Source organism: Odocoileus virginianus, chromosome 5 (genome assembly GCF_023699985.2).
Source record: "Odocoileus virginianus isolate 20LAN1187 ecotype Illinois chromosome 5, Ovbor_1.2, whole genome shotgun sequence".
NCBI classification, from domain to species: Eukaryota; Metazoa; Chordata; class Mammalia; order Artiodactyla; family Cervidae; genus Odocoileus; species Odocoileus virginianus.
Window position 1 is genome coordinate 9469681 of NC_069678.1, and position 12091 is coordinate 9481771.

The 12091-nt window shown below is 43.9% G+C and overlaps 1 protein-coding gene across 1 annotated transcript; it reads right to left on the reverse strand.

The window, feature by feature from the left end:
* Nucleotides 1-617: 617 nt before the first annotated feature.
* LOC110140010 (late cornified envelope protein 3B-like) lies at nucleotides 618-881 on the reverse strand. Its single transcript, XM_020898255.2, has one exon. The coding sequence runs from the start codon at nucleotides 879-881 to the stop codon at nucleotides 618-620; it is 264 nt and encodes an 87-aa protein (XP_020753914.2).
* Between the last annotated feature and the right edge of the window lie 11210 nt (nucleotides 882-12091).

Consider the following 12091-nt stretch of genomic DNA (forward strand, 5'->3'; position numbering starts at 1 on the left):
TTTTTCCTCAGCTTATTTCCACTTTCTTTGCCTCTGGAGTCCCTGTTTCTTTATTTAGGACTCAGAAACAGCTTACTAAAATAACAGAACTCCCATATCACACCCTGGCAATTCCCAGGTTGTATCAGGATCCACTGCAGGTTTCGAGGGAAGTTAGTCCTTTCACTGAGAGGTGTAGGTCTCCATTCCAACTGAGAACTCATGGTCCTTCATGAATGGAGGGGGAAATGAACTGCTCTCTTCTGATCCAGAGCTCCGATTCTGCCTCCAGAACCTTGTGTGGATTGTGTTGGCCACTGGGGGATCTGGGGAGGGACAGAGTGAAATGACACATGAGCCTGGAAATGAGGAAGAAAAGCTTTATTTTTCACAGGGTCAGGCACAGGCTCTGCTGATCATCAGCAGGTGCAGGAGGTGTGGACCTGTGAGATCCTGGAGATCAGACAGAAAGAGCCCTCCAGAGAGAGCTCCGAACCCTGCACGGGAACATCCCCTGGCTCAGTCTGGGCAAATGAGAATGGGGTGTCCGGGAAAGGATGCCTCAGGTTGGGGCTTTTCCTTGGCCCTTGGATTCTTGTTTCCTCTGAAATCACATGTCTCAGCATCAGGAGGCCAGGTCAGCAGCAGCCCCCAGAGCCCTGGCCACAGCCAGAGCGTCCGGACTGCAGACCACCGTCACCATCGCAGGAGCCCGAGCTCTGGCGCCGGCAGCGGTGGGACCTGCGGCGCCTGTGGGGGCCCAGGCAGCAGCCGCCCTCGGAGGTGGGGGCGCAGCCTGAGGAGGCGGGAGGCAGACACTGTGCTGGGCTCTTTGGGGGGCACTTGGGGGAGGGGCACTTGGGAGGGGGCTGGCACTGCTGCTGGTTCTGCTGGCAGGACATCTCGGCGGGAGGTCAGTGAGCCTGGGCAAAACAAAATCACCTCGTCAGCCTGGACTCCACAGTCCAGTGTTTCCCCACTCTTGGTTTCCTGATCCCTCTCTTGTCAGGCCAGCTGCTTCTCAAGCCAGGGCCGCAGGAGGGACAGGGACACTGATGTGGAGTTAATTTGCTCATACAAGATGCCTCCTATGTTGCTCTCCACCCAGGATCCCATGGTGCCAATCTAACTGAGCATCCAGACCTTTGTATCTCAAAGGAAACACACAAGGGATGTACCCATTTGAGGAAAGTATTCTGAAAAGTGAATATCACAGGAACCGTGTGTAGACATGAATAGGAAGAACATGGGGAGTGTCACGAGCTCCTGTGACCTTTGCAGTTCCCAGAATTCTCGTCCCATCCCAGAGGAACTCCTTCCTGACCCTTACACCATCCCCTTGGCTGTCTTCTCTGCAACCATACTTCTGGGATTTCATTTCGGGCCCCTTTGGTTTACCCTTTTCTGCTATGATCTCAGGGTTCCTTTCCAGCATCTCAGGTAGAGTTCCAGTCCCTGCTAGATACTCACCAGGTGCCAGAAGGGAGGAGAAGTCTCTTTCTGAGGAGGCTGTGAATGAAGAACCTAGAGCAAGAGCCCTTTTATCCTGCGCTGGGTGTGTGATACATGACTTGAGCATGCCACTGCTTTCACAATCAGGGGGAGGGTGACAGTCTGGCATGTTGCCAGGACTAGACCTCATGCCCTTTTCCTGGGCACTTACATAATGTCCAACTAAGGAGGTTCCATCAGGAATCATGATGACTGTCCACACACCTCCCCCTGGGGCGGCTAGGAGCCTGGCAACCTTCCTTCCTTCCTTCGTTGTTTCAGACCATCTGCCTCCATTCAGATTCTGACTCACCTTCTTTCCTGGGAATAGGTACAGCTATGGGAGAATTCTGTTTTGTTTTGTTTTCCCCCACCTCCCTCTGCCACCATGTGGCTGGTGGCTTCCTAGTTCCCTGACTAGGGATTGAACCTGTGTCCCTGTTTTGGAAGCTCAGAGTCTCAACCACTGGACTGCCAGGGAAATCCCAGAAGAATTATGTCATTGGATCATGAGTCTACCAAGACAGACACACAGACAGACAAATTAATAAATCATGGAAAAAGTTCCAAGTGGACCATGTTTCCTGGCTGCCCCAGTGACCAGAACCTTCAGAACAATCCACTACTGCCTCCTGAGCACCTCACAGTGAGATATGGGCAAGGGAAGGGGACTGTATCTGCACCCTGTCTAGCCCCTCTGATGGCACCCAGGCAGCAGCAGGCAGCCTCACGCATGGGAGCAGAGCCAAGTTAGGTGTTGATGGACAAATAAATAAATTGACCTGAGCTGAAAAAAAGCTATTGGTGCAATCATCTGAACTCAAAATTATTTGTACACTTAAGGAGGGAGATGGGAGGGAGAGGACATAAAAAATAAAAAGAGATCTGATATAACATCCACAAGGGCACAGGTCAATCATGCATTTATTAAAATTAATGTAATAATGAGAAATAAAACTCTATATGGTTAAAAAAATAACTATTTCACACTTAAATCTATTATACTATCATTAAAATATATAATTTTGGCTGTAAGCTTTAATAATTCAAAGCTAATTTAAACAAGTTTTGCTATTATAGTAATATTATATCATGTTCCTATATTTTCTTATAGGGCTTCCCAGGTAGTGCTAGTGGTAAGGAGCTTGCCTGTTGATGCAGGAGACATAAGAGATTCGGGTTTGATCCCTGGGTCCAGAAGATCTCCTGGAGGAGGGCATGGAAACCCACTCCAGTATTCTTGTCTGGAGAATCTCATGGACAGAGGAGCCTGGCAGGCTATAGTCCATAGGGTTGCAGAGAGTCAGACAACTTAAGTGACTTAGCACACATATTTTCTTACAGAGAAAAGTGTTCATGGCCTATTAAGTAGTAAGAAGCAGGTGATAAAGCAGTGCACATAGTTATGTGAGGTTTTTTGTTTTTTTTTTTTGGCCATGCCTGGCAGCACACAGGATCTTAGTTCCCTGACTAGGGATCAAACCCACGTTCACTGTATTAGGAGGTTGGAGTCTTAACCAGTGGACTGCCAGAGAAGTCCCAATTAAGTGAGATTTTGAATGAAGTCTTTTTGTAGAGGAAGGTATCTTATTCTATTATGATCATTAAAACCTCTAGGAATGGCTTCCTGCCTTTGGGAAATTTTGTTTCTCTCCCTCTACTCAACACTCACCCAACACTAAAGCCTCGGGCACCTGTACAGTATTTCAAGACCCTGTGCAGGAAGGACTTGGCATGGAGTGGACCTTCAGAGGGTTAGCTCAGGATGGAGGTGGTGGAGACGATGCCGAGGGAACTGTGGCCCCACTGACCTTCTCCTGTCTCCAGAGCGAGGTTCCTGACAGCTCCAAGGCCTTGCTTTCAGCCCCAGCCTCCCTTTCAGTTTGACCACCATTTGTCTCACTTCACTGAGACCCCTACAACTGGATACTGGGTTGCAGAGGGGAAAATATGAGCTACGAAAAGAGACACTATTTTTCCTCTTGGACTCTATGGTGAGGATGCAGAAGGAGAGGATAGAAGGCAACTCATATTTATTTCATCAGATTTTCTGGATGGGGAAAGCCTTCAGTAATGCCACAGACGCTGGCTCCTCTCCCTCCTGGTGCACTGGGGAAGTCTTAGAATACAACTTGTGTCCCAGTGTGACTACTCGGTCATGTCCTAATTTGTGGTAGAATACAGAGGTAAGTGGTCAGCCTAAAGGAAGTGGTGCTAACATCACTCCTGGGGCTCCTCCGAAGGCCCCAGCTGACCTTGGGGGATGACCGCGAGGGGGATGTCACCCACTGTTTCTTCCCCTGCAGACCAGATTCTGCTATTGCCAGCCCTCCTTCTTCCTGAATATTTCTTCTCACCCAGTCATTAATCCCCAAGTTCCTACATTCATCAGACTTTAAGGGAGTGTCGGCTGTGGGTCAGGGCCTGGTCTCAGCACTGGAAGTACAGCTACGAAGGAAACATAGCCTGCCCCCACAGGACCGCCAGTCTAGCAGAGAGGAGGGGCACCGTGATGAATTACAACTGTATACTCCAGTACTCTTGCCTGGAAAATCCCATGGACCGGGGAGCCTGGTGGGCTGCCGTCTACGGAGTCGCAGAGTCGGACACGACTGAAGTGACTTAGCAGCAGCAGCAGCATCCATCAAAGAGAGATTGCAGGTGCTGTGGCAGGTGTAAGGATAAGGCCTGAACCAGTCCAGGGTTCAGACCTCTGCAAAATGTGAATAGGTTTCCTCTTTGGCTTGTTCAATAGAAGCAAGTACAAAGGTTCCTTTTGGTCCAAATGAGTGCAATCTCTATCTTGAGTCATTAGTCAACAACAGCTGAAAGGTAACAGCAATCTCAGTGGTGTAATAAGTTCCAAAACTTCCAGGTGGCTCTCAGTGTAAAGATTTCTCTATCTTCCTTAAAATGTAAGTGGGGGACTTCCCTGGTGGTCCAGTGACTAAGACTCCACATTCCCAATGCAGAGTGCCTGGGTTCAATCCCTGGTCAGGGAACTAGATCCCACATGATGCAACTAAAGGTCCTGAAGGCCAAAACTAAGACCTGGCACAGCTTAATAAATCAATAAATATTTTTAAAAATGTAGGTGGACTTCTCTCTGGTTTCCTCCAGGCTCCATCCCTCATTCCTTGTCTTATGGGCACCTGGTTTAGTCCTGGAGTTGCTGCTCTCTTGTTCTATATCCACTTCAGGGAGGAAACCCCTCTTCACAGCCTCTTACATTTCTCCCAGACAGGCCTGCAGATGGAGCAGATGTCCTTAATGCTGGAAGAAGATGCTGTGGGTCCATGAGGGCAGCTCTATGAGGACCAGCGTGAGCCGCTCATCTGCAGGAGCCGGGCACCTGCAGTGTGGAGCTACCAGAGAGAACGCACTTTATTTCTGATGCATCTTTCTTAAAATGCACTTGGAGGCATTAAACCTCAATTCATCAATCAAGTCTGCCATCTTACATAAGAAATGAAGCAAAGACAAAATTCTTCCTTCTTTCAGGGATGGGACCAGGAGGTAACAGAACTGTGTGAAGCTTCTGTGACCAGTGGCTCAAATTTCTTTTAGGGAAAATGGGGCAAAGGAGTGTGAAAGTGCCTCCCAATCTTCTAATTGAGGATAATTCTTCCTAGCTTCCATGTATCAGTTTTCCTCCCCAGATGGTGTCTAGCCCTTTTGGGATGTAAAATGTCTCCTCATATGGAAATATTGAAAATATTCCATATGGATTAAGACCTTAGCATGATGTTGGTTTGTGATTTTTCTTAGTATTGTATATATTTTTTCTTATTTAGGTTTTATTTTTTAATTTAACTTTCATTTTATATTGGAGTATAGTTGATTTACAATGTTGTGTTAGTTTCAGGAGTATAGCAAAGTGATTCATTTACACATATATTCATTCTTTTTCAGGTTCTTTTCCCATAGATGTTATTACAGAATATTTGAGCCCCAACCCTAAAACCATAGCATCTAAATATCCTTAACTTCTAAAGAGCTCATTGGAAGAGTCCTAGATTTCCTCTATTATATTAAGAAACTGTAGAATTATCTCTCCCATTAACACTGTTATACAAAAATAGAAAGCCAGGAATTTTATGAGAAATTTCAGAACAGAGGATGATTTTCCCAGCAGACTATCAGGGAGGATAGACATCAAGGATGTGAGCTGGATCAAGACAGGATGAACTGGGTGGATATGCAGTGATCAGAGCTGTCAGACTAGCTGGTATGGCCATGTGACATTCCCCTTTGGAAATTCCAAGAAATAGTGTTGAGACACTTTGTGACTGTTTAGATGGTCATTTCCATCTACTGTTATTTGGGCAGATGTATGTATTATAGTCTTACTTTGTACTCACAGGCTGAAAAAAACAGCCGATATTTAGGTTATACATTACATGAGATACTCATAATTTGTAAAATTATGTGTCTTTTGGTAAATGTAAAAAAAAATCCAGACAGTCCAGCAATTTTAAGGACAATCTTGAAATAGTTGAGACATTATTGCATTCACATCAGACTAAAGGGAAAATAAAAACATATTATCATCTCAATAAATGCAAAGAAAGCATTTGAAAAAATCCAATGTCAATTCATGATAAAAAAAAAAAAAGCTTTCAGAAAGACAACGAATCTGTAGGGATTCCTTGGGAATATCCTCAACTTTATAAAGAGCATCTACAAAAAAATCCTCATAATATTTTCATACTTGATATAGAGAATGAGTGTTTTTCTCCTAAAATCAGGAGCAAGGCAAGAGTAGATTTATGGAAAAGAACATAGAGTTCAAAAATAGACCTAGCATAGAGGATTAATTTATTTTAAACAAAGGTACAGAGGCGATTGAATGGAGGGAGGACAGTCATTTCAACAAATGATGCTGAAACACTTGGCCATCTCTCTGTTAAAAAAGAATTAAATTTTACCTCATGCTATATGCAAAAATTAACTCAACAAGGATATTAAACGAAAATGTAAAACATAAAATTTCTAAAGTAAAACATAATAGATGATCTCTTATGACTTTGGGTTATACAAACATTTTTTAGATACGACAAAAATGAGTCATTCAAAAAAGAAAACCTTGATAAACTGAACTTCACCAAAATTAAAAACTTTAACTTTTCAAAAGACATTGTTAGGAAAATGCAAAGAAAATTCAGAGACTTGGGGAAAATATTTGCAGAACATATATCTTACAGAGTTATGTCTAGAATATATTAAAATACTTAAAAACTAAAAATAAGAAAACAGACAGATATCTCAACAAAGAAAATGCATGGATGGCAAATAAACACAAGAAAAGACACTGAACATCATTTGTCATTAAGAAAATGCAGATTAAAAGCAAAAGGAGATACCACTCTACACACATTATAGAAGAGTTAAAAAAAAAAACTGACAATACCAAATACTATGAAGGATGTGGAACATTTAGAGCTCTTAGACGTAGATGGTGACAATGCAAAGTTACACAACCAATTTGGAAAATAGTTTGTCAGTATCTCATAAATACAAATGTATACTCACCATTTGCCCAAGAGCCCTATTCTTAGGTAATTGGCCAAAAGGAATGAAATTTATATTCAGAAAAAAACCTGTAAGTCAATGTTTATAATGGCTTTGTTTGTAATTGCAATGAATTGCAAATAAACCAAATGTCCTTCAACTGGTGAATGGATTAAAAATATGATACATCCATGCAGTGGAATGCTACTTAGCAGTAAAAAAGGAATGAGCTGCTATTATATGAAACAACAGGAATAAATTTTAAACACATTTTTCTATGTGAAAGAAGTCAGGTTTTCAATGTCACATATTATATAGTTCTAATTATATGCTGACAAATGTCCATCTAGTCAAAGCTTTGTTTTTTCCAATAGTCACATATGGATATGAGAGTTGGACTATAAAGAAAGCTGAGAGCCAAAGAATTGATGCTTTTGAACTGTGGTGTTGGAGAAGACTCTTGAGAATCCTTGGACAGTAAGGAGATCCAACCTGTCCATCCTAAAGGAAATCAGTCCTGAATATTCATTGGAAGGACTGAAGCTGAAGCTGAAACTCCAATCCTTTGGCCATCTGATGCAAAGACTGATTCATTGGAAAAGACCCTGATGCTGGGAAAGATTGAAGGTGGGAGGAGAAGGGGAAAACAGAGGATGAGATGGTTGGATGGCATGACCAACTCAATGGACATGAGTTTGTGTAAGCTCTGAGAGTTGGTGATGGACAGATTGGCGTGCTGCAGTCCATGGGGTCACAAAGAGTCGGACACGACTGAGTGACTGAACTGAACAGAAGTATATGACATTCTGGAAAAGATAAAACTATGAAGACTGAAAAATAGATTGGTGGTTGCCCAGGGTTGGGATGTGGGAGGGAATGTATTGGGGTGATGGACTTGTTCTGTATCTTAATTGTAGCAGCAGTTACACGTCAGCAGCTACCTGTTAGTTAAAGCCCACGGAACTGTATACTCCAACGGGTGATTTTTTTGGAGTGTGTAACATATACCTTGGCTTCCCTGGTGGCTCAGTGGTAAAGAATCCTACTGCCAATGCAGAGATGCAGGTTCAAAGCCTTGGTTGGGAGGATCCCCTGGGGAAGAAAACGGCCACCCACTTCAGTAGTCTTGCCTGGAGAGCGTGGACAGAGGAGCCTGGCGGGCTACAGCCCATGGGGTCGCAAAGAGTCAGATACAACTTAGTGACTAAATAGCAACAAAATATACCGCAAGGAATCTGACTGAATAATAGAAAAAATTTAAAACAGTGCTTTTCAGGAATATACACAAATGTGACAAAAATATATTAACAGGGAAGAAAGAAAGAACATTAAGTACAAAATTCAGGCTTTTGGTTATGTCAGTTGGCTGAGACATGGGATGACAGAGAACTCAGTAGGTCCATGTAATTTACTATAAAGTTATTATTTCACTTAGGTGGCAGACTTTTGTGTGTTTTTATTTAAATGATTGATAGGTAGAAAAATTAAGAGGGGGCATGTGTGGACCAATGACAAGCATACATTAAAAACCAAGGATTATTGTTAGCTCCAGTCTATACCCGGTATCTGATAATAAGAAAACAAAAGGACGTAAACTACAAGGAAAAATACCTTCCCAGGGTACGACTTTGGGCCTTACTTTTCTCATCTTCCCCTTTTCACAACATCAGTCATAAATTGCCGATGAGAAGGGCTACTCCTTGCTGGTTTCTTTGTTACTAATACACCTGGCTCAGAAGGCTTGCCTGGGACCTGGACCTCAGATAAAGCACTTCCTGCTCCGGAGCTCACATACACGTTACTAGATCATAAGATCCTCGTTTTAGGCCAACCAGGTCAGTTTCTTTTCCATGTTAGTTTCTTCTCCATGTTTTATCTCAGAATCTGACATCTTCACAGTAAAGCATCTTTGGAGTTGATACATGCTTTGAGCTGTGAATTCAAGTGTCTTCCTCAGTCTTCTCAGGCTCACTGTGGACTCTGTTCTGAGAAGGAAAGCCCCGGCTGTGAGGTGGGGGAAGTTCCAGGAGAATGTGCATGCTCAGAAGTGTCTGACTCTTTGCAAACTGTAGCCCACCAGGCTCCTCTGTCCATGAGATTTCCCAGGCAAGAATATTGGAGTGGATAGCCATCCCTCCTCCAGGGAATCTTCACCACCCAGGGATCGAACCCGAGTCTCCTATGCCTCCTGCAGTGGCAGGTGAATTCTTTACCACTGAGCCACCTGGCCAGATTCCAGGAGGGAGGTGTGAAATTAAGGAGCTCCATCCCAAGGAGGAAGAGAATAGGCACATCGGGAGACAGGGATTCAGGGGTGGGGCTGTGAGGAAGCCAGCTACCAGTCAGCTGGTGATGCACCAGGACCAGAAAGCAGTTCTATTGGCAGGTTCTGAAATGGTTTGAGTCACACTGACTGGGCACACGTGTTACACCCAAAGCATAGCCCCACAGCACCTCAGAATCACACATCGCTGGGGTTAAACATGGCCTCTGTGCTTATTTCTAGAAAAGCATATTGCATGGAAAAATAATTAGCTCCCTTCTGCAGCTGGATTTGAACCCTAAGACCGAGTCAGTTCTCCTCCCTTCTACCTACACATTTTGCCTTAGGAGGTTTTGTATGAGCCTCATTTGATATCATAGACCTTATAGTTAATGTCAAAGTGTTAGTTGCTCAGTTGTGTCTGACTCTTTGTGACCCCAAGGACCAAGGGATCTTCCTGGAATATATATTTAACTGGGATATCTGGGTGAAAATACACCATCAGCCCCCCTGTCCAGGACCATTTATGTTCGCACATATATCCTGGAAGAACTTTTGGAAGCACTGATTCAAAACAAGTAAATTGTACATTGAAGAGAAAAGGACACCATAGCCTTTACTATTAATTTTATGTCTAAAAACAGGTAGCTAGTTCTTTACGCTTATAAGAAATTGGAATATAATGTAATACATTTGTTATAATCAAGTTTAATTTGATTCTATTTAATTAAATTTAAGTATGTGAATGCTGAAGTGTCAATGATAAATTTATTTTTGGTAAGTGTAATGTAATACATTTTCATATTGGAGGTACAGTTTGATGAGGAATGGATATTGGAATGGAGTAATGTCACCATTAAATTCAACGGGAAAATAGCACCCAGATGGGAAAGAACCTGCCTGCAATGTAGGAGACTGGGGTTCCATTCCTGGGTCAGGAAGATCCCCTGGAGAAGAGAATGGCTACCCACTCCAGTATTCTTGCCTGGAGAATTCCATGGACAGAGGAACCTGGCAGGCTACTGTCCATGGGGTCACAAAGAGTCAGACATGGCTGAGCAATGAACACTTTCAATTTAGCCATTATAAGGTCTATGATATCAAATGAGGCTCATATAAAACCTCCACCATGGTCAACCTTAAAATTACCAACCATTTTTGCAAAATGGTTCATTATTATCATTTGCACAATTTCCCTTCCCTTAGCTCTTCCAACACCTGAACCATTTCCTTCTATTAGCTTCTATGGTGTTAGAATCAATAGTGCACATTGGCAGATATGGACACAACAGAGCCTCAGTGAAGAGTGGACTTTGCCCCATCTCCCCTTCTCCTCCTTCTTCTTAAAAATATCAACCGTGAATCTCATCACATCTAGAGCTGTAGGCTCCTTCTTAGTGGGGATCTTCTACTGCTGCCCATGCTGCCTCATGGGACAGCGAGGTCCTCTCAGGAGCCTGTCTGTCTTAGACAAGAACTGGCTCCCACCTCCATCCCTTACCCTACACATCTCCCATCTCCCTCAGGACAATGTCCTTGACCAGCCGACCTTGACCAGACTTCAGAGAACACTGAAGTCTCCTTTACTCTTTGGAACTTGCAGTGCAATGTAGGGACAAGGGGGACTGACCATCACAAGCTAAAATTTTAGGCTTGAGTTCTTTGTAAACGCTTCTGTGATAGCACTTATCTCAATAGATCAATATATTTACTTGCCTAGGAACTTTCCTGGCCACCCAGAGGTTAGAACTTCACTTTCAAATACAGGATGTGAGGGTTCAATCCCTGGTCAGGGAGCTAAGATTTCATATGCCTTGTGGCAAAAAAAAAAAAAAAAAATCCAAAACATGAAACAGATACAATATTGTAACAAATTCAATAAAAACTTTAAAAAATTATTTTAAAATATATATTTACTTCTCTGTGTCATGATCTATTTAACCTGTGAGATAATCAGAGAAGAAACCTGTCATACATCTCTCTATATAATCCTTGACAAATGAAGTAAAATGGACAGAGCTTGGTCTAGGAATGGAAGTGAATGAATGACTAAAGACATAGCAATAGATCCAGAGCAGCTCTGAGTAGGAACTGGTTCAGCAGTCACAGGGACATCCTGGTTCCACCTTAGTAGAATTTTAGATTCATGCCCAGGAAGACACGAGGCAAGCAAGTAGGAAGTGTGTGTTGTCATTGCCCTCCCCCTTGTTGTGAAAGCAGCAGGATGCTCGGACCGTGCATCACACACCCAGCATAGGATAAAAGGGCTTCTGCTCTGAACTGCGCATCCACAGCCTACTCAGGAGCATCCTTCTGCCTCCACTGCAGCGGTGAGTGACTGAAAGGGGACAGAGCCTCAGTTAGGAGTGTGGGGGAGACAAACTTGCGGTTGGTGGGGAGGAGGAAAGCAGAGGTGCCTGTGGAGGCAGCAAGAATCAGACTTTGGGGGGCAACTGGGGACAGGGCAGGGGACAGTGAGCAAGGACCTGTGTGGGAGGCACTGGGGTCTGGGACACATGGCTCTCAGCACCACCCCTACGCTTCATTGAAACACACGTGCACCCAGAAACGTCCTCCACAGGTCACTTCCCAGTGGGGTGTATTTGCCTCCGTGTTTCTACCGGGCCCACTTAGAGGCTGATAGCATGGTTCTGGGAAGGAGTGGAGAGTGAGGGAACTGTCTTGCCAGGTCAGTTGAATTGAGATCCATTTCCACTTTCCTCCTAAACATCACAGCTCAGGAGGCAGCTGGGGTTAGGAGCATAGGCCCTAGTAAGACTGCTTACAGGGGAGCTACTGGCCTTTAGCTTGTGCACTGACCTTTTCCTTGAATGTGTCCAGGCTCAC

What these genes read in the sequence shown, in the direction of transcription:
- LOC110140010 (XM_020898255.2), bottom strand. Translation starts at nt 881, where the DNA reads ATGTCCTGCCAGCAGAACCAGCAGCAGTGCCAGCCCCCTCCCAAGTGC.